Source organism: Talpa europaea (assembly GCF_964194135.1).
Source record: "Talpa europaea genome assembly, chromosome: 6".
In the NCBI taxonomy this organism is placed as follows: domain Eukaryota; kingdom Metazoa; phylum Chordata; class Mammalia; order Eulipotyphla; family Talpidae; genus Talpa; species Talpa europaea.
In genome coordinates this window covers 95,998,628-96,021,959 of record NC_140072.1, presented here as the reverse complement: position 1 = coordinate 96,021,959, position 23,332 = coordinate 95,998,628, and the positions used below count along the sequence as shown (strand labels likewise).

Genomic DNA, 23,332 nt, shown 5'->3' with positions numbered 1-23,332 from the left:
GGCTTGGACTGCAGGCCAGAAGGGGCCTGGCGTGGGCAAACTTCCCAGCACACTTCTGGCTCCTCCGGGAGCCTTATGCTCATTTCAGGCAGTCTTTACTGGAGAAATGTCCCTGTTCTAAAATGGCGATGCAGGACGCACTCCCTGTGTGCCCGGTCTCGGGCACACTCTTCTGCGTGCCCGGTCTGCCCCGGCGTGGGTGCCCGCTCCTCCTCTGGGCTTGGATTGCTGGTCAGAAGAGCCCTGGCATAGGCAAACTTCCCAGCTCACCACTGGCTCCTCAGGTAGCCTTCTGCCGGTTTCAAGCAGTCTTTTCTGAAGAAAGGTCCCTGTTCTACAGGGTGTTGGTGATTTTTTTTCTGGTCGCTAGGTGGCGCCAGAGATCTCTCCTAGTGTCCTTGGGGAGCTGTTTTTTTCACCCCGTGGGACAGGGAACAGAGTGGGGGAAAGCCTCAACGGTTTTGGGGTGCTGTGTCTACCTTGTGCCCCACCATCGTGGGGAACCCACACCCCAATTTTCGTGCCCTGGGTCTCAGTTCCAAAACCCTCAGGTCCAGGACGCGGGCTGTAGCCCAGTTCAGTGTCCGCAGAAATGGCGCCTTTTGCACCCCACTCCCGTGCCTGGGCACCTGGTTTCTGATTACTCAGTGAAGGACATTCACCTCAGTGAGGGCCCCCGCGCATCTCCCCGCAAGCCTAGCTCACAGGTGCGGGGACCTGGGCAGCTGCGTTCCGCGTTTGCTTTTCAAGCGTGCCGCGGCTGGCCTGGGGCTGTGTGTAGGTCTCCAGAGTGTTCTCTAATGGCGCCTGGAGCCATTCGCTCACCTCTGCGGCGAATCCTGCAGGGTTCTCCGCAGCTCCAGTTCACGGGGTGTGGTGGCTGAAATAGTTCCTTTCCACTCACAGTCCCGCTTGCTGTGTAGTTTGTTCTTGTTGGTCGTTTTAGTTTTTTTGTTTTTTCCTCCTTCCCTTTGGTCGGAGAGTGCCAACTTTGTGGTTGGGGGAGGGTAGCAGGGTTCTGAGCTTTCCTCCCTTCTAATCCTCTTTAATGGCAGCTTTCTTCTTCGGGTAGTTTGCTGGAGTCGTCTGTTTATCTCCCGTGTCCCAGTTCTCACTGGGACCTGCCGCTTTTCCTCCCTATTAACTTTTTTTAATGGGAGATTTTACTCGCATCGTTTCCTTACCGCCATGTAGATCTGTCCCCCGCCCTTGGGAAATTACCTCAGAGACTGGACTGCTCAAGTGGTTATCTTTTTTTTCTTTTTACTTTAAAAATTTTTTTTATTATTATTTTAAAGATTTTATTTATTTATATAAGCACTGGGTACAGTCAGAAGCATGGAAGGGTAAGAGAATTCACCAGAGCCAGAGCAGGGAACAGAACAGGCAGACTGACAAAATACACTGCTGAAGGGAGCAGTGTTTGCGGCAGGAGAGGTCTGCGTGCCATGTGGGACCCTCGCCTGGTGGCCAGGGATGGAACCGGCGCTGCAGAGGCTGCGGCAGCTTCGCAACCCAATGCTCAACTGCTGTGCCACCAGGGAGGCCCCTCATTGTTCATTTTTAAACAATATTTGCTTCCCTCCACCCCCTCAGGTGTAGTCCCCATATAATTTCCATCACCAATGCGTCCATGCACAGATCACCACCGTTCCTTTGTAGGGTAAATGATTTTCAAGCTTATCTGCCCTCCACCATTAGGATTCCCCTGCCTGATGGGGCACCTGCATTTGTTACATTGGTTTTATTTTTTTAAATTTTTTTTTTAAAATACAAGCACTGGGTACAGTCAGAAGCATGGGAGGGTGAGAGAATTCACTAGAGCCAGAGCGGGGTACAGAACAGGCAGATCGACGAAGTACACTGCTGAGGGGAGCAGCGGGCGGCAGGAGAGGTCTGGGTGCCATGTGGGACCCTCGCCCAGCAGCCACGGCGCTGCAGAGGCTGCGGGCAGCTTCACAACCCAGCGCTCAACCGCTGCACCACTGGGGAGGCCCGTGTTTTTTTTTTTTTTTTAAAGATTTATTTATTTACACAATAACCGGGACAGGCCAGATGCATGGGAGGGTGAGAGGATTCACCAGAGACAGAGCGGGGAACAGAATAGGCAGACTGACGAAATACACTGCTGAGGAGAGCAGCGGGAGCAACAGAGAGGTCTGCCGTGCCATGTGCGACCCTCGCCAGCCAGCTGGGATTGAACACGTGCTGCAGAGGCTGTGGACAGTTTCACAGCATGGTGCTCAATCGCCTGCACCACCAGGGGAGGCCCTGTTACAGTTATAAGTTATGTTGTTTACTTCTATGGGCCATGGCTGGAGTATTGAGATATTCACCAAGACAAACAGAAGCAGGAGAAAGAATGGGAGAGAACAGGAGAAAGAATGCCAGAAGCCCAGAGTGAAGACTTGCCTGGGGCTTGGAGGGCTATGGGCCTCCTGGCCTCCCTGCCTTCCGTGTACCTGGTTGCTGCACTACATGTAAAAGCGCAATAAAAGCCTGAGAAAGACACCAATGGCTCAAGACTCTCCTTTACCTGGTCTGCTCCAATCATAGATATCCTGCTCTGCGGCCTTCCTGCTCCTACATTTTTGCACTCCATACAACTGATAAGGTACTGATCACAAAGATATACAAAGAACTCACATTACTCTAACAAAAACAAAGTAAACAAACCTGTCACGAAATGGGCAGAAGAAATTAAAAGACATTTCTCCAAAGAGGAAATGCAAATGGCCAACAGGCATATAAAAATATCTTCCACATCCCTTATAATCAGGGAAATGCAAATCAAAACCACACTGAGAACCATCTTACACCAGTAAGAATGGCACATATCAAAAAAACAGCAACAACAAATGATGGTGAGGATGTGGTGAAAATGGAACTCTCCTACATTGCTGGCGGGAGTGCAAACTGCTCCAACCACTATGGAAAGCTGTCTGGAGGTTCCTCAGTCTACTAAAAATGGAGCTACCATATGATCCAGCAATTCCACTCTTAGGGATCTACCTAAAGGACACAAAAACATTGATTCCAAAGGACACCTGCACCCCTTGTTTATTGCAGCATTGTTTACAATAGGTAAGCTATGGACACAACCCAAGTGTCAAAAAACAGGTTATCTGACTGCAACTTTGTTTAGATAAGAGTGCTGAGGCCCTGGCCATGAATCTTTAAAGGGAAAGAGCTGTAAGTAAGCAAACTTGTTAATTATGCCTGCATTGGAGTGTTCATTGCACCTGGGCTGGAAGTTCTGCTGGAATCTTTATTATATTCATTTACTCAATAATATATTTTCTCATCACCTCGACCAGCTTGATACCTGGCCAATTTCTTTGCATGAGAGTGAGTGTAAGGGGACAGAGAGAGCTGGGGGTACTCTTCATTGGCACATATGCCACCTGGGAGGTGGGGAGAGGGTGACAAAAAGCTTCTACAGTACCAAAAAAGTAGCCATTGATAATGTGTCCTGGCAGTAATCAGATGCACTATGCAAGAACAAATAAAAAGGAGCCGGATTGTTTAGCCATATCACAACAGCTAGATTTAACCTTCAACACTAAATACAAGGAGAGGCAGTACCCCAGAGGACTGGTTTCTCAATGCCCCCTAGTGGCTCATTGACACATTACATGCTCCTTAGAGCTCACCTGCCAAACATCTGAAGGCACAATATTCAAAGATGCTAGATCTAGCCTGAACCCAAATCCTAGGGTTAAAAACAGAGGGTATCCAATTGGCCAGAAACAACACACAAGAAACTGATGATTCCAGTTCTGAGGAAAGGCTCTGATGATTATTTTAGCAAGTTGCCAGAGATGTTTGGGGTCCCACTAGCCTGACAGATTTGTTAGATGCTCCAAATGGCCCAGAGATGAGGGAGGTCTAGCAGAGGTGGGCTATAGAGAAAGTTGTGAGAGGGGGAAGAGCAAAGTCATAGGGCATAAGAGAAGGGGGTTAGAAAGTCTAAAAACAGCAAATATCGGCTTCTAAAAACAGGCTTTTGGACTAGTGGGCTAGTATGATGACTCTCCCAGCCGGTCCTTGACTTGAAGAGAAAGGCAGTCAAAATCAAATTAAACTGGTTTGCAAGGTTATGGTAAAATTAAAAACACTAAAGCTTCTATATAGGACTATGGCTAAAGCAGGAAGGGTGCCTGGAAATTAAGATGTTTTTCTCTGCAGATTTTCTAAAAAGCAATAAATTCATTGATAAAAAATATTTGCAAGAAATGGCATTTGCAAAGCATGAATAATTTTTTGTTACAAACAGGCCCACTTGGTTGGCCAAATATACCCTTTTTCAAATCTCATATAACGCTAGCAAGTTAAAAACTTGGAACAGCTGTTATCTTCCTGGGTTTCCTGTTGGCATCTTGAGCTGAGCAGTTAGGAATGAGAGTGCCTTCTCCAGCCCTGCCCCACCCTCTTACACCCTCTTCATCCCTTTCCCCATCAGGCAGGCAAACACTGTCATGACCATTTTGGGGTTCACTTCAACCAGGTCTTCTGGAAGGGCATATACTCTTGCACCAATTTTTCGGGCCATAGAGATGGCGTACCTAAAAGGAGAAAATAGGAACAATGAGGAGAGCCAGAGCAACAAAGTAGGAAGGGAACCCCTCAGGACCAAAGTTACAGTGGTTCTACATGTTATATGCTACACACTATACCCTACATATTACATACCACATGCTACAGTCACAGCACATACTACACACTATATAATATGTACCAAACAGTATACACAAACAACATATTACATACTAAATACTATGCAGAGCCCACTCCCAGTGTAGCTGGAGCCAGTCACTGGCATCCACCACTCTTGTGGGTAAATCTTGGCTCCACCAGATTTATTGTCTAATCTCATGATAATCACCGATTTTATTATTTGTCCTCAGAGACCTTCTTAGTTCCTGCCACTTTTGACCCAAACACCACAACTATTTTCCTGAGCCATATATCCACAGAAAGAGTCATAAAACTGACTAAAAATTTGTGCTAGGAAAGGTTACAGACTGTATTTCAACTATAGAAACATTTTATGCAAGGAAGAAAAGAGAAGAAATGCATCTGTACTACCTTGGCCTTACATATCAGTTCTTTTATTCCTCGTCCCACTCCATCTTTGTGAACATAAATGTGTATTTATGTTACTACAGTATTAGAATAGCCAGGTTTTTACATTATACATTTTTCATATAAAGTTACCATAGTTGCATCAGAACATGTTTGCCCTATTTATAGTTACAGGTCTATAACTTTTATTAGTTATAATCTATTTTCAAATGAGCCCACAGTATCACCTGACAGATCTTTTATTCACCTTGTCTATTATCTAGTAACCTCTTATTGTGACTACTTCAGGGTTCCCACTTTCACCCAAGCTCCCATTACTCCTCCTGATCTCCTAAAATAATCTTGCTCTTACTTTATTGATCAAATTAAAGTAAGCACACCAGGTGGGAGTGGTCCATATTCTTTCTCCTTGTCTATCTCTCAATCACTTCCTTTGTATTACTAAGAAAATAAAAATTTACTTTTCTATTATTAAAAAAAGAGAAAAAATTGCCAAATGAGAAAAGAGAGCTTAAAAAAGTGATGTACAATTTTGTCACCATAACATAACCATTTGTAACATTTTGGTTTTTTTTTTTTAAACATTTATTTATTTTTATACAAGAGCTGGGGTACAAGCCAGAGGCGGAGGAGGGTGAGAGGATTCACCAGAGACAGAGCAGGGAGCAGAACAGGCAGATGACCGAAACACACTGCTGAGGGGAGCAGCAGGCACAACAAGAGAGATCTGTCACACCATGTGGGTATCTTCCTGGCTGGCTGGGAATTGATCCCACACTGCAGAGGCTGCAGACAGCTTTACAACACTGCGTTCAACCTGCTGTGCCACCAGGGAGGCCCCTACCATTTGTAACATTTTGCATAATTTCCTTTATCCATTTTTCTAAGTAATTTTCTGTCTTGCCCTTACAAGATAGTGCTTATAGGCCTGGGCTCTGAAGTCAGAATTTGAATCCCAGCTGAATTACTAGGACCCTGGGCATTGTGCTTAAACCTAATGACATGCTTCTTGACCATCTACCCTCAAGGACTTTTCAATGTCTTTTTTGTTTTAAATTTATTGGTCTTTGTATACACTCTTCTTTCTACCTGGAATATTCTTCCTATCTCCTTCACCTATCTACCTCCTTTTTTATTTTTTTAAAGATTTATTTATTTATTTATACAAGCACTGGGTACAGTCAGAAGTGCGGGAGGGTGAGAGAATTCACCAGAGCCAGAGCGGGGAGCAGAGCAGGCAGAAGGACTGAAGTACACTGCTGAGGGGAGCAGCAGAGGGCAAGAGAGGTCTGCGCGCCATGTGGGACCCTCGCCTGGCAGCCGGGGATCGAACCGGTGCTGCTGAGGCTGCACGCAGCTTCGCAGCCCAGTGCTCAACCGCTGCGCCACCAGGGGAGGCCCTATCCACCTCCTTTTTACTTGGCCTTGCAGTCTATCTCAGCTTAGATGTCACTTGCTCTGTAGGATTTCAGTTCCTTTCCTATCCCCTCCATGGCACCGGATAGCCCCCTTTCCATGTCACCACCCCATCATACTCCATTGTAATTGCCATTTAATTGTTTATCTTCTCCTGAAGAGACTGTGCTAAGCATCAGTATACCAGGAACACAGATCTTCACTCTCCCAAACTGGAAACATAGAGAAGAGCATGGTTGGGTTTATATATATAACAAGGCACTAGTCACTTGCTAATTTTGTGTTATGTGTTGAATTGTGCCCCTTAATAAGATATTTGGAAGTCTGAATTCCTCAGATAGAACCCTGATTTTGAACAAGGTTGTTTCAGAAGTAACTAGTTAAGATGAGATCATGCAGGAGTAGTGTGACTGGAGTCCTTGTAAGAATAAAAGAAACACAGACACACATGCAGAGAAAAGTCAGTCATGTGACATCACAGACACACAGGGAGAAGATACATGAAGATGGGGAAGAGACTGGGGTGATGCATCCATAAGCCAAGGACTGCTTGCCAGAAGGTAGGAGAGAGATGTGGGATAATCTCCCTCAGAGCCCTTTGAAGGAATCAACCTGACCCTTGATTTCAGGCATGTAGACTTCATAGTCAGAAGAGAATAAAATTATGTGGTTTTAAGATGCTCTGTTCATAGTATTTTGTTACGGCAGTCCTAGGAAGCTGATACATTCCACTGAGAAAGGCATCTTTCTAGGGTAGAGGCTGGCAAACTTGCTGTGAGGGGCCAATAATAACATTTCAGATTTTGTGGGTTTTGTCACAACTCAACTCTGTCTTGTTAGCAGGAAGGCAACTACAGAAGTTATATATCTATATATCTATAAATACATATATATATATAAATGAATGGGCATATCTGTGTTTCAATAAAAATTTATGAAAGCAGACAAAAGGTCAATTTGGCTCAGAGTCTATAGTCTGCTGACTCTCAGTCTACACAGTCAAGCAAATGGCAGCTGCTGTCAGGCAGAAGAAGACTGTGGTCTTGAACCCACCTCTGCCCACTCATATTCATGGATATTCACAAATGGAGTGTTTGTATTTGGGTCTTTCACATACAAACTTTATTTAGGAAGTCTCTTAAATATTATGATTAGTATATTGCAACTATATTCTTGCTTTTTGTCTTGTTCACATTCTAACACTAGGAGCCTTGCGTGGCTATTGTGCAATATCTAAAGTAGTGACAAAGAGACACAGTAAGTGATGAGAAGAGAAAGCACTAAAGGGAAGAATAAACTCTTTGCACAAAGGGATAAGCAGTCATGCGGCTGTCAGTTATTTCCCTCCCTCCCTGACCTCAGGCTTATTTACGTACTTCGCATTGTTGAGTTTCTCTTCATCATTCAAGCTTTCTGTCTTCAAAAGGTCATAGTTAATAGAAGCTGGTTGAATGGCATCAATGAGATCTAGGACTGGCAGACTTGTACTAATCTTTGGATCCTGCAGAGAAAGAAAGGGAAGGTTTTGTTAACATGCCCCAAGTTATTTCTATTCAACTCAAGGGATGTGGGTGGTTGTTTTATCTTAAATATGAAACATATACAGCCTGGTTTGGGAAGTGCCACAGTGTACCACATCAACTGTAGTTTTTGTAGGGGCATCACTAACTTCCTGGTGACTCACTGAACAGAGAAAATCCACTGTCCACCAACAGGCAGGGAGTCACTCTCAAATAGGGAATGGAAGGAAGTTAGTGCAATTGGAGAAAAACAGAGAAATTGATATATATCGTGTCTAACTTACCAACTGGTAACATAGTAGAGATGGGGGGATTTGAAAAGGAAATGATCAGCAAAGGGAGACTAAAACTATTACAAGAAGCCCTGCTTTATGTGTGTGTGTGTGTGGGGGGGCTAGAAGTGATGGGCAAGGTTAGAAATGAGGGCTCAGCTGGACAGAAGCTTTAGTAGATGCTCCTATCTTAGAGACCTCAGGTAAAGAAAAGAATCCCCAGGCTCATAGAGATGGTGAAGCCAATTACGTGACTAAGTGCAGTGACAGCAATTAGTCTTTGTTGGTGCCTCAGTTTGCCCAGCGCTTTCTCCTAGGTTATCTTGTCACCACCCCTCAGGTGTAGGCATCTGATCTTAATTTATGGTGAGTCAAAGGAGTTTCTGAGGTTAAGGGACTTGCTGGTAAAGTCCCTAAGTTACCTAAAACACTGGGATCTTTCTCTGGCATTTGTAAACATTTTGATGTTCACACCTAGAACTATGGGTGTTCCTAAGGTGTGATGATACCAAGCTCTGTGTCAGCTGTTCTCCTCTCTCCTGGGGACTTAGAGGGCAGAAATGGAAAGGCAACTGTCTGCCACCATCCCACACCCCATACTTTAAGGGTCCATCCAACCCTTAAATCGATTCTACTCAAGGAATGCAACTCTGGACCCCTGTGAGATGTTAAGTCTCTAGCATCTAGCATCTTCTGGATAGGCAGAATAACATTTAAGAATATATAATGGGTGGATTTTTATTTACTCCTGGGTCATGTAAGAACTACAAAATTAAAATCGGTCTAATTTTCACCATAATCCTGAGCTTCTATCTTCATAAAACTTTTTGGTGAAGAAGCACAGAAAAACAAAATGGGGGGTTGGATTTTGTCTCCTTTCCCAGTTTCTGCCAGTCTTGTGAAGGTGAAAACAGGCAGGGGAAATGATCAGCAAGTGGTGGCTGACCATAGATGAGAAAGGAACAGAGATTATTTCCAAAATGGTAAATCAAGAGTGGATTGTGTTAACTTTCTTAAGATTTCATTCTAAAGGAAGGTAGAGCTAACTCTGACATTTTATTTTTGTGATTCTTTTTATTTATTGATTCTATCTATAATGATCTAGTGAGAAGACAGGAGAAAATTGGCCTAGAGTGTCACAGTAGGTAAAAGAATTGTCAAACATTCTCACGAGTGAGTTCCCATGAGAACATTCCAGAAAATGCAGGGTGACAATATGGACAGCAGTGGGAACTGTTTTACAGGGACACACACTGGGCTTTGGCTATTTGACCTGTCACTGTGTAGTCATGGTTATGTGACCGGATGGACACGCTTTGCCCTACAGCCTCACCCTGCAGGTAATAGGCGCTCTCCCCTCACTGATGGACCATCACCTGCAATTACCAGTTGTAACCTCAGGAGTTACTTGAGCTCCAGTTGCCTCACCTATAAAAGGAGGAAAACAGCAAAACCAACTTCACAATGTCTGTGAAGGTGAATGTGACATTACAAATAAGGAGGTTCAGAGAGTGTTCAATATTGAGAACTCTTCACAGCGTTTCCAAATATTTTTGGAAGTAGTTGCTCATATTTTTCACCAGCCTCTACTCCTAGCCCTGCTCAGCTACCCCTCACCATTCAGACTGAAAGGTAAGCTGGAGGGGACAGAGGAGGCTGTTTTAAGAAGAGTTCCCAGGGGTGGGTACTTCTGGTGCAGATGAACCCAGAGATGCCTTCTCTCCTCTCTGGTTGAGGAGGAACTTTATTTTATTTTTTTTCTTGATTTTGAAGTAGAGGATTGATTTAATGAACTGCCTCACTGAGCCTGTTAATACAGTTCAGAAGGTGTCTCCCCCAACCCCACAGTGTTGACCTTTAAACCAGAAAAATGTAGTTAAATAAGCACAGCTATTTTACTATGGATCAAGTACACAGGTACCTTGAGGAAAGATCCATGCACTCTTTGAAATGTGTGTTAATAAGTTTAATAAAATTGAATGCCATTAATAAAAATTGGATTTGAATACAAGTACTCAACTATTTTTTCTCAATAAACACCAGAGATCTTTCACCATTTTGTATTTCTCCATTTTCCATTAAGAATCTGAATCACAGGGCTCTGCACACTTAAAAAATATTACATTTCATGTTACTTTGGAAAAACAATGCCTAAAATAATGTGTGAAAAATGATGGGTTTTAAAAATTATTTCAAGAGATAGTGAAGAAATTCGTCAATGAAATGACCTATGAACACCAAAACAATAATGGGTAACTCAGACAAAATCAAAATGGAAGGGGAAATCTCAGTACCTCACATGGAAGGTCACTTTCTAATAGAGTGAAAACCTAAGAATAAGTATAAAACTCAGGTTTTTATACTTATACTTACAAGCAACCTAAGAGTTTTACCTTGAAACTTGAGATGGATGAACTTTTCCCTGCTTCCTTCAATGTTTCATTCACCCAGTTGACAATAATGTCATCATTGACCTTCTGTCCACCTCCAATTTCTTCAAGAATATTCAGTGTGTACCTGAACAAAATCAAGAATGGTTTCTAGAAAAAAGTTGCTAAAGAATTCAATAGAGTACTTGAATTCATTCAATTCAGAGAGTAACCAGGGTAGAAATGTTTTTGTCTTTCTAGGCATGTCACAGAAGACAGTTTGGACAGCATAATGTTTGCTGAAAAAAGAATATATAATACATTAGTTTTGTTTAGAATAACTTAAAATGTAACTTTGTTAGAGTGAAATGCACAGCTAATACCTCCTTCTAAGCACTGTCATTGCTCTGGGTAGGAAGAAAAGGCGGAAGAAAAGAAAAGGAAGCAAAGGATTTGAATGAGTGATGCTTTTTCTTAAAGAAACCATAAAAGTCAAGGCACAATACAATGGCAGAGAAATCCTAGTAGTCAACATAATAAGGGACAAATATAAAAGAGTTTTCTTCTTTATATAATTAGAAATGTTAGGAATACATCAACCGAAGTTAAACTCTAGTTTGAGAGTAAATCGCCTTACTTTTAGGAGTGTCAGGCATGCTGGGGAAACATTTACTAAGAGAAGACTCTAGGGTCTCCCCTGGTGGCGCAGCAGTTGAGCGATGGGCGGCGAAGCTGCCTGCAGCCTCTGTAGCACCGGTTCGATCCCCAGCTGCAGGCGAGGGTCACACATGGTGCAACAGACCTCTCCTGCCGCGCCCGCTGCTCCCCTCAACAGTGTATTTCAGTCAGTCTGCCTGTTCTGTTCCCTGCTCTGGCTCTGGTGAATTCTCTCACCCTCCTGTGTTTCTGACTATACCCAGTGCTTATATAAATAAATAAATCTTTATTTAAAAAAAAAAAAAAAAAGAGGAGACTCCAAGCTCTTAAAAGTCCACAGAGCAGACAACACTCATCATTCCCTAAAGCTACTTCCAGCAAAAGGGGACTACAGAAAAGAAAGCCAAGCAGCTGGGCTGGGAAGGTTTGTTGGCCTCAGGCTTTGGGCTTGCAGGGCAGGGTCAGGTTACCCAGGAGAGACTCAGAGGGCTTGAGTTACAGTGTGCACTGTTGCACTGTTTACACTGCAACCTAAGTACTCTGCCACCGAATCCCTCTCCAAGGACCTACCTAAATGAGGTCGTTCCCACGGGTTGCCTAGGATTTTGCTTACATAACCCTTTGGTGACTTCCTCTAGTTACTCTTCTATGGCAAACACAATTCAGCCAGAATTTCCCACACAGTTTTCAAGTTTAATCCTTGAAATAGGAGTGCTGCCTTACCTCCTCTAGGGTGAAGCACCTTCGCATCATTGTAGCTGAGGAGGAAAATGACTTCTGCAACTTTTCTTTATCAAAATGATGATGATGATAATGATAATGTTTACCAATCTGGCATCAACATTCTCCCAATTATAACTCTCCAAATATCCTATTAATTGGGTCCTCTTCATTCTGCTTCTCATCCTCACAGAATTTACCTTTTTCCCCCAAGATTTATTTATTTATGCATACAAGAGCTGGGGTGTAGGCCAGAGGTGCGGTGGTGAGAGGATTCACCAGAGACAGAGTAGGGAACAGAACAGGCAGGTTGATCGAAGTACACTGCTGAGGGGAGCAGTGGGCAAGACAGCAGAGGTCTGCTGCGCCATGTGGGTTATCTCCCTGGCCAGCTGGCCCAGGAGTGAACTGTGCTGCAGTGGCTGGCAGTAGCTTGATAGCACTGTCTTTAACCCCTGCGCCACCAGGGAGGCCCAGAATTTACCCTTTTGAAGTACAATCCTGGTTATATCTTTTAAAGTGACTCTACTTGGTCCAAAGAATACAGGTCAAACTCCTCAGACATGCACAATTTGGTTCTAATGTCCCATTTCAATACACCACTGATTTCCTCCTTCCCTCCCTTCTTCTGGGACTTAACCTCACACCCCTCATGGACACACACACTCACATCTCAATGGTACAGAACCATCAGCAGCTCCGTGTCCACACTGCATGTCCTCCCACCTTCTGCCTCCCACCTCTGTGACTGTGCTCTCTGCCTGGGAAGTCCTACCTCTCTAGTGAATTTCAAATCCTTTGAACAATTCCCAGCTCAAGCATCATTTTTCTGATGTTAATCATTATTGTTTACTTGCTTCTAGCCTGTTTCCCTGAATTTTTGATAGAGCTGATGTGCATCTGCCTACCATGTCCCTCTGTCAAGTCCATACACCCAGTTCATCATGGTGTTTTCAGCGAGAACATGGGGCATCTAGCAAATGAAAAACTAGAGTGGTGGGTAAAAGAAATAGAATTTCTCCCAGAAAAAGCAAGGAGAAAGTAGAGGGGAGAAATGCCTCATCTGGGCTCAGGGATGGGGCCACTAAGAAATGCTAAGGAATAATGAGTACAACTGGGATATGTCCCAGATAGGTTTTTACAATAGTCCTACTTTGGCAATAGGCCCTACTCTTAATGTGTTCATATAGATGAGGCTTTATGGCATAACTGGCTTCTTGTTTGCTGATAGTTTGCATATGTACTAAGTTATTAGCATTTTCTGTAACATTTAAGAATTTTTTATAAGAACTGAGGTGATTGTGCATGGGTACAGTGGTGAAGGAAACGCTATGGGGACTACACCTGTGGGGGTGGGGGGAAGCAAATATTGTTTAAAAATGAACAATGATGTAAAAAAAATTTTAAAATTAATATATAAAATAAATAAATAAAAATAAAAAAAGAATTTCTCATAAGAAACAATAAGCTAATGCTGTTTCAGTGGGTCATGTCTACATATAACCCAATGAAACAAACTAAATTCAGTCTAGCAGCTTCACACACCTCAGGACTGAATTGTCACTGCCTTTGCCAAGGGTCCCAACCTGCCTTGCTGATAGTCCCAAGTGAACAGAAACTGTGCTTTAGATCCACTTCTTGAGTTAGGGAAGGGAATGGTACAGAGGAGACGCTCATCTTTACACAAAAGTCTACTGTGAAAAACAAAAAAGCTGCAAAGGAGCAGGGAAACAGAAATGCAGAAAATCATGAAGGCAGCTTACTGACCACCTGGAAGCCGTTACTGCATCCAGGGGTCTGATGGCCCCACAGGGTGGCACAGAGTTCTATGAACACAAAGTTTTCTTTTTTGACACCTCAGGACTGATCCAGAGATTTAAAAGGAATCAGATACTTGCATGTAAGTACAATAGTAAAAACAGAGAAGAAAAGGTAGAATTAGACCAGAGTCTCAACTCTAGACCATCCACTAAGCACTATATATATTCAAAATTTAAAACAAAAAGGAATTTGACTTGTGTCTATCAAGGATGTCTTGTGAGACAGTCATTCCCTATCACCAAACATGTTTTGGGGCAACTGTGCTATTATTAAACGAAACCCTCCAGTCAAAATCCCAATACTACCAGCGTTTGCAAAATGCACTGTGCTGAAAAGTCCTCTGTCAAAAAAGGAGAGGGCCCCACGAGCCCCAGCACAGCCAGTGCCTCATTCAACAAGAGGATGGTGCTACAGGGTGCAGGTGTGGTGCTGTCAGGCTGCAATGCTGACCTGCTACCCTTCCTGCCTTCCAACACTTGTTTCATTATTTAACATTTGACCCAGAGGGACAAACTTCAGTGTTTTGTTATTTAAGCACTTATTACAAACTCAATGATGTCCATACCTGTTTTAGGGAGAATTCCCTCACTTCCCTGCCTTACTCTTTGGTCCTTTGTTGGAGTCTAACTATTGTTGCTATCTGCTGGTAGCCTACTTGTTTCAGCCCTTTGTCTCCAAATTTGTACACATGCTGTTTGCCAGCTTCCTAATCTGAGAGTGATTTCCAGGCTACTGAAGAGGAAAGGAAGGTTTAAGTACGCACATCTCATTTGTTCTGAAGAGAAAAATGACATGCCATTTGTTATCCAGATAAAAGACTAAATTAGCACATCTGTGAAATCCAATAAAATAAATTCCAGCTAGAACTGGCTCTAGATTTAATAGATTTGTTAATGTGCAGCACAGAGAGGGTAAAAAAGTCCCTTCTGGTGGCATTTACAAAATTATCTGTCATTTCATCTCCTTCACAGTCATGTATTTTGCTGTCCACTTGCTTATATGCACAATTCTTGGAGAGTAAACACTGTGAGAAATATGGCTTATTAACCAAGTGGAGACAGCAGCAGCAGATAGAACTTATTGTATATCTATCGGCCATAAAGCATGACTATGAGCCACATTTTATAAAACTTCCAGAACAAAGATCATTATAAGGTGATTTTCAGATTTTATGAATTCAATACAGAATAGTGTTGACCTGAGTTCTTTTTATCTCATTAAAGCAGAAAATATCAAAGATCATTTTATATTCAAACCTATGATTTGATTTAACTGCTACAACTAAAAAGACTTTTGCTTTGGTTGTTTTTAAAGGAATCAGTATCCAAAACCAGTCTGCTAAGAATTAATAATACATGGAAGACAATAAAGACTAACTCAGAAATTTCTTCTGAAAATACACTGATGAGAATGGCCCATAGGAACTTTCAGGGATATTCTAGATATATGCAGTAAAATGTAAGGGAAAGTTGAAGCTTCTTAGCTCTAGAGTTTTCTGGACTAGAGGCGCCTTATGACTGACATCTGCCTTCAATCATTAAGGAGACACCAGTTAAGAAATGGGTAGTTGGGAGCTATACTTAGTAAAGCAAATGTGAATCAGTAAAATCTAATGAAATCCATTATGATCACTTCTATTAGCCTACATCACCTAGAAATACTGACAATTACTTGGAGCACCATTATGAATATTACGAACTGCAGATAGTTGCTTGGGAAGAAGCCCCAGTGCCTAGGGGCACCGCAAACCCTGTCTTTGCCATGACCCTGTAAGACATATGTAATGTGATATATGGCTTCTGGGCTTCTTTCCAGGTCAAAAAATGAATTAAGTCACACTAACACAGATTCTAATTAAGGGATGTAAGATTTTTGCCTAGTCAGAACAATCAGTATAGGGGGAAAGAGTATGCAAAGTATACTATTTTATACTACAGATTTGCTCTCTAAAATTCTTTCGTACCAGAAATTATTTATTTTCTTATAATTTACCTTCTATTTGTATATCTTATTATATTCCACTGCCATTTAAATAATTTTGCCACAAAGCTCCTCATATTAATCAAGTTATTATATGCAACCATAAAGGGTATTTAAGGTTTTCTCCTAAAGAGCTGTCAAGAAATGTTGCTTCAGCCACAATGAAGTAAAGGGATCAGGTCTATCCTTCTGCCTTAAACACCTAGAAAATGATGAAAAACACATGAAACAGTGTTCAGACCACAGGAAGTTCAAAACAGTGGCCCTTAAAAGAAGGAAAATGAAAGTGGTTAGCCTTAAGATTGTCCCAGAACATTGGGTGGAGAGGTTCCAGGCTGCAGTGTAAGCCGAGAGAACACAAGCAGAGCAAGGCAGTTCTTCTGAGGTGAGGTGAGGCAGTTCTTCATCCAAGGTTGAGAACTCAAGAAAGTGAAGGTACCTGGAATTTGCAGGGCAGCATACCAGAGAGAAACTACCTTCTGGAGAAGACAGTCATCTAGAAAAAAGCTCCAGAGATCTTCAGAGGGTTTGCTTCAAGTTTTTTGGCTTAGCACTGGTTAGTGCATGCAAGGAAGCTATAGGAGCTGGAACAAGAACTGATAAAAATGAACTTGCAGAACAATCCCTGGAGGTAAGTCAGGAGTGGAAATAATCTGGGTCCCACAAGTTGGAGGGGAAAACCCCCCAGGATACATGGAGTATCAAGTAAAGTACTCAAAAGAATATCACAGTATTGAGAAACAGTATTAGCCAGAGATCAATGAACCTTGAAGTAAGTCTCAAAAGGATCAAAGAGGAAATGCAAATGGCCAACAGGAATATGAAAAAATGTTCAACATCACTTGTAATCAGGGAAATGCAAATCAAAACTACAATGAGATACCATCTTACACCAGTGAGAGTGGCATATATTAAAAAAACTAGCAACAACAAATGTTGGCGAGGATGTGGAGAAAAAGGAACTCTCCTGCACTGCTGGTGGGAGTGCAAACTAGTTCAACCACTATGGAAAGCTGTGTGAAGATTCCTCAACCTACTAAAGATAGAGATTCCATATGATCCAGCAATTTCACTCCTAGGTATTTACCCAAAGGACACAGAAACATTAATTCAAAAGGGCACCTGCACCCCTATGTTGATAGCAGCACTATTTACAATAGCTAAGCTTTGGAAAAAACCTGAATGCCCAAAAATAGATGACTGGATCAAGAAGAAGTGGTACATATATACCATGGAATATTACTCAGCAATCAAAAAAGATAAACACATGCAATTTGCAGCAACATGGATGGAGCTGGAAGGGATCATGCTCAGTGAAATAAGCCAGAAAGAAAAAGAAAAATACCAGATGGTCTCACTCATAGCAGGAATCTAGAAAACCTAAATAAGGGACCAGGAAAAAGAATAACTATAATAAAGAAAAAATCAAAATCAACAAGCAACTATAAACCAGAGATACACTATGGGGAGGGGGGCAGGGAGAGGAGGGATTCGGGTCAAAATAAGGAGGGTGTAATTGAGGGTAATATAAAAAAAATTTAAAAAAGGATCAAACTGTATTTGAGTAACTAAACTGCACCTCAGGGAAAAAAAGAGTATTTAAATATATAAAGATATGTCTAGTACACAGCAAAGTAAAATTTAGTGCCTAACACATGATAAAAAAAATTTAAGTAAGGATGCAAAAAAGCAGGAAAATATGACCCAAGATGAGGATAAAAATCAATTCATGGAAACAGACGCAGGAATACAGAATTACCTTTATATCCTCAAGGTAGAGAGCAGAGACATGGGAGATGCCAAAAAAGACTCAAATATGTACATATGAAAACTATAATTCTGAGATAAAAAAGTACCTAGTAGATAGAACTAATGTAAACTAAGTCACTGCAGAAGAAGAGATCAGTGAATATGAAGACAAAGCAATGGAAATTATCCAATATAAATGTGAGGAAAAAAGGAGATGGGAGAAAAAATAATGGAGCATCAATGAACCCTGGGATAACTTCGAATGAGCAAATATATTTGCACCTGTAGTTCCCCAAATGAAGCTGATGGGTAGAGGAGACACAACTGAAGAAATAAAGGCCGGCCGTTCCACCCCTCAAATTTCCCCCCTAATTTTTGAATGAATCATACATTCAAGAAACTCAACAAACCTCAACATGAAAAACACCAAAACACATCATAATACAATCGCTTAAAAGTAATGATGAAGAGAAAATCTTAAAGAAGTCAAGGAAGAAAGACATATACAGATGAAAAAAGATAAGAATGGTAATGGCCACTTTGGACAGTATGTCTGAGACTCATCATTAGATAGATGAGCCATAGAGCTGGAGAAATTCTAATCTCTGAGGACTTTTAGGAGCTGAGTCATCAAATCAGCCCTGGACTTTGAGGATGGAGAAATAAACTTCTGTCCTCTTAAAAATAAATAAATAAATAAAAAGGAATGACAGCAGATTAATTGAAAACAATGTGAACCAGAAGATAGCAAACACTATCTTGAAAACATTGAAAGCAAAAACTATCCACCTAGAATTCTACACTCAGAGAAATTATCTTTCAAAAATTAAAATGAAATACTTTTTCAGACATAAAGATGCTGAAGTAACTCCTTGCCAGCATATTTGCCTATTAGAAATTTTTCAAGAAGAAGGTAATGATAGAAATTTGGATATCCATCCTAGCAAGAAATGGTAAATATATAGAGAAATAAAGTATCTTTCTACCTTATTTTGAAAATACCTTTAAAAAATAATTAACTGCTATTTACAAAAATGAGTTAAAAAAAAAAGGATGGAAAAAAAATGCATGCTAACACTAATCCAAAGAAACAAGGTGAAGTAGCAATATTAATGTCAGAAAAAGTAGATTTCAGAGAAAAGAATATTACTAAGCATGAAGAGAGTTACTCCATAATGAAAGAGAGGTGATTCATTAAAGGGACATAATGATATTTATGAACCTATTAACAGTTTCATACCTGAAACAAAACTTATAAAACTAAAGGAAAAAAAAAACTATATAGGGGAAAAAATCCTTTTGTTTTAAATTTAACTTAAATACAGTTTTACTATGTTGAGTCACATTCCTGAAAATCTGCTGGCATCTTTTCTAGGTAAATAATACATTCAATAAAAAGCAGTTCCCGATTAGCATTACCTTCTCATTAACTGCCAAACCAAGGCCAAGGTTAGAGTGCGGTTTCCCTCATTGAGATCTTGTCCAGCAATGCCAACCAGAGAAAATTTGGCTTGATTCTTTCCCAGTTCCACTGCATAGTTACAATTCTCAAGCTGTTAATGAGCAGGAAGGAAAACAATCTTAATTGTTATCATCTCCATGGTGACAAATACCAGCTAAAATAAAATAGTAAAAATGAATACACAAAATGAAATAATTATGGCAAGATAGAATGATTTCTCAAGTCTTGTCTCATTCTTCAATTATAGGACTCGAAATTGGTCAAAGAATTTTCTATCTTTTCTTAAAAAGAGCCTCTCACTCTCACCAAAAAATATTTATGAGTCCTCTGAGTCCAAAATGGAAATGAGTTTATTATTATGAACATTTTCAAGGCTCGATAGCATCATATTAGTAGAGAGTCATGCTCATCTACCTGTCCAAATATTCCCCAAGTAGCTGAATGTGTGCGGAATGACATGGGGAATCTGGACTCTCCATTTTGTATGCACATGGTGGACAGACTTGTGGGACAGATATTCCTGTGGCTATGCGCGGATCATTAAGAGTCACAGGAATGAGAAATGGTGAGAAATATTTGTACAAACCCCACTGCTGCTTTTACAAACAGTGTGTTCCCACTGTGTTGAAGAAGACAAACTATTTGTACAAGTCCAACTGTCAGTACAAAGCCCCATGTCTTTAGAAAATTAGAATGAGGATCCTGCTGGGGGAAAGCAATCCTGTCGCTCTGCTTGCTCTAATTATCTTAATTAGAATTTTTACATCATAATGTTTGAAGACACCCAGCATGGAATTATAAATAAGTAATCAACTGAAATAATGAACTCACTTTAATAAAACCATTCAGGTTTCCGACTGCTGTACTATAAATTTAATCCCTGGATAGACATTACTTAGCTAAGTTTGGCCTCCTGGTAGGTATTTCCAGGATCCTCTCACAGCCTTCTGGAACACCAGAAGAGTCACTGCTTACCTTCTTCATATTGCCCCCCAATTTGGGATATGGTGGTTTGTTTACTCTGTTCCAATCAACAGGGACTTTAATCTTTTCATAGAGCTGAAAGATGACTAGGGCATCTGATAAGTCACTGAAAAAAAACAAACAAAAAAGAATTCTCAGACATCATTTATCAAGGTCCTAAAGTGGAGGAAGGCCCTCCCTTACCTATTAATTAGCTCAAGGGACATTCGCAACACTGGTATGAGGCATTCCATCTTCAGAGGTGCAGAAACTCTGACTCAAACATTAGGGGAACTTAAGGTGTCCCCCAGGTGTGACTACCTTGCTCCTGTAGCCAAAACATAACTGCCTCCAGGAAAAGGAATACAGCTCTTACCAATGGAATAGGAGGCACTTAACCACATTTATTGCTTTGCCTGCTTGTGATATCATCACCTCAAAAATGTAGTGCATTTGTCCTTTTACTGAGATTATGATTTGGTGCTAAGCACACAAGGATAATGTATCAAAGTGGATTTCTCAGCTGAATATCTGGCATCTGCAGTTTACTTTCCTATCTTCATTAAGGACAATTGCACCTCATTGTGGTACTTGAAATCTTGAGGAACTTTCATGGTGTCAGTGTCTCACCTTAAAGGAGTCCCCAAATACTATTACCTGTACAAATGATTGACTCGAGGGTTAATGCCCAAGGAGTTCATCCAGTTCCTAAATGTCCGCTCTTCTCTCGTCTCACCTAAATTAATGAAGACTGGTTATCTTTCAGGCCTTCAGAAAATATAAAAACCTAATGAATTCAGATGAGAGTTGCTATTCTGGGCTAGTTATTTTTTTTCCATTTCAAATCAACAAATATTTCCCAAGTATCTATTAGTAGTATGCAGGATCCTATGTAGGGAAATCTTATAGATTAGCTCTCAAAGGCTAACATTCTTTCTGGAAAAACAAGACTTTAGGCATCAAAGAGAAATCGTGATGCTACAGGGCTAACATATGAGACAGATATATTTGTAATCTGAGTTGAGAAGGAAAGAATTTGGGCTAAATTTGGAGGGAGTGGAACTTGGACTTCACCTTATTAAGGGTTTGTAAAATCTGATAGTGAAAAGGAAAGAGTAGTAGATGGGAGGGGGGCGCTTATAAGGAGCTGGAGCTAAAGCAAGCAAATAGGAATCCAAAGTGAGTGATAGGCACGGTCTGTTTTAAAACCATTAGAAACTGATTTTCAGAAATCCATGCTGTACAGTACACAGAGATAGGCTGTCTGGTGACTGAAACCAGAATCAGGGCTCTTATAAATGTCAGGTAGCAGATTTTTGTTAATATATTAGACAATGTCAGTCATTATGTTTTTTTTTTATTACTATCATAAATTCTTGAGCAAGGCAGAGATCTAATGAAAGCAGTGCTATGATATATCTGGCAGCAGTGTGCGGAATTACTGGAAGGCAATATGCATTTCAATTGAGCACACAGAGGGGATAGTGTTTGACATAGCATATGGGCACATTCAATGCATGATGAATGGAGGAAAAGGCCCTTCAGACCTATTGGAATAGTTGGTGTGTGACTTAAAGTCCAGAGGAGCAGAAAGGAAAAATAATCTAAAAGTTACTCCATAGGAAAAAATATTAGCATTTGCTGATTCGATAGATTTAAGAGTGAAGAAGAGGAAGATATTAAAGTGGAATCCAGGGTTTTCAGCTTTGGAGACAGAAGAGGGAAAAAAAAAAAAAGAGGCACGACTAATGGATAATGGAGAATTTCTACAGGAAAGCTGATGGCATGGTGGGGGTAGGATGGAAAGACAATGGGGATAAGAGAAGTGATGACCAATTTTGTATTGAATGTACTGAATTTCAAGTGATAGTGAAGGACCCAAAAAGGGCTATTTTAGAGGCAGCTGGAAATGGGTGATTAGAGGATAGTAGTCAACAATGCCTCTGAATCTCTGACCATGATTTATCAAATCATACAAATGCAGCAGTTGGATCATGGATTGATGGTGCATCAATCCAGTTAGAGTAAACATTGCAGAAAAGGATCAACCTTAAATCTGTTATTGCTTTGTTAATATTAATTTAATGTTAATTCTCTCTTGATTTTTCTATCCCAATACTGAGATTAGTTGATGCTGGAAGGAAAAAAAGTAAACATCTCTGGCACTAGGTATTAACTAAAGCTATATGTTTTTATTCAAACATGGGGCATTAACTTCCAAAATATAATTGTCATGGATTCTGCCTCAAAATATGATTCCCTGCTCTCCATAATTCATTCCAAAGAAACAAAACAAAACAAAAACCTCAGTGAGCTCCTCCTAGCTTAAGTATCTCTTACAGATGATAAGTGGCTGCAATTTCTTGCTTCTAGGAATTAACACTCAGTCCATTAAGTACATAAATTAGGTTTTTGGAACTTAGAATTTATTTCATTTGATAATTAAATGCATTGTCTTCCCTAAAACATTTAATTCTGATAATGGATGGAGCTTATGTATAATGGATGTGATATAATAGTATTTGATTATTCCTGCTTGGTTGTAATTGACTTGATTAATCTATTTATTCTCTTTGTTATGTACCAGAGAATTGATGACCTGTTTGCAAATCTTCCCTCAGTGTGTGAGGGGTTTTTATTTGCTTGTGAGATGATTCTGAATTGCCTTTGAACTAGACTTGCAAATATTTCCCCAAACTCTTAAGCAACTGGTTTCCAGTACCTTCGAGTGCCCCCCAGTCAATATCTTGGTTCTCTGGTTTGTGCAGGGCAGGGTATCTGTTAAAGAGGTTGGCAATGAAAGCCAAGTTCAACTTGGGGTTTCCTCGAACAACATCTGTGGCTGTGACAAACTGCCGGCAGCCTAGCCTCTCCGCCTGTTGCAACATACATTCTGCCCTCTGGATGTCATCCTTTTCCTGCAATGAGAAAGGACGAGGCTGTTCAGGGCTTTTCCACAACAAAGCAGGCATGAACAACATGAAAATAACTGTGACTCTTATAAGTGTTTGATACACACTCAGACACTTAACAACAACAAATTATTACTTATAGTCACCTGAACCAAAATCAAAAAGTCACAGTAAAAAGAACCTTAGAGGGCCTCCCTGGTGGCGCAGCGGTTGAGTGCTGGGTTGCAAAGCTGCCCGAGGCCTCCGTGGCGCCGGTTCGATCCCCGGTTGCTCCCCGGCCACCGGAGGAGGGTCCCACATGGTGCGCAGAACTCTCCTGCTGCCCTCTGCTCCCCTCAGCAGTGTACTTTGGTCCTTCTGCCTGCTCTGCTCCAGCTATGGCTCTGGTGAATTCTCTCACCCTCCC

General features: G+C 41.2%; 1 protein-coding gene across 1 annotated transcript in view; it reads right to left on the bottom strand.

Annotated features, from left to right (window-relative positions):
* Window positions 1-4,432: 4,432 nt before the first annotated feature.
* Window positions 4,433-23,332, bottom strand: part of LCP1 (lymphocyte cytosolic protein 1) — a gene marked incomplete at both ends in the record, with an annotated part of 31,881 nt that continues 12,981 nt past the window's right edge. Inside the window, 7 exons of the mRNA XM_084235309.1 lie at window positions 4,433-4,565; window positions 7,878-8,002; window positions 10,687-10,810; window positions 19,009-19,142; window positions 20,027-20,141; window positions 20,672-20,750; window positions 22,737-22,932. Of these exons, the coding sequence (XP_084091435.1) occupies window positions 4,433-4,565; window positions 7,878-8,002; window positions 10,687-10,810; window positions 19,009-19,142; window positions 20,027-20,141; window positions 20,672-20,750; window positions 22,737-22,932 (906 nt within the window). The remainder of the gene's footprint in view (window positions 4,566-7,877; window positions 8,003-10,686; window positions 10,811-19,008; window positions 19,143-20,026; window positions 20,142-20,671; window positions 20,751-22,736; window positions 22,933-23,332) is intronic.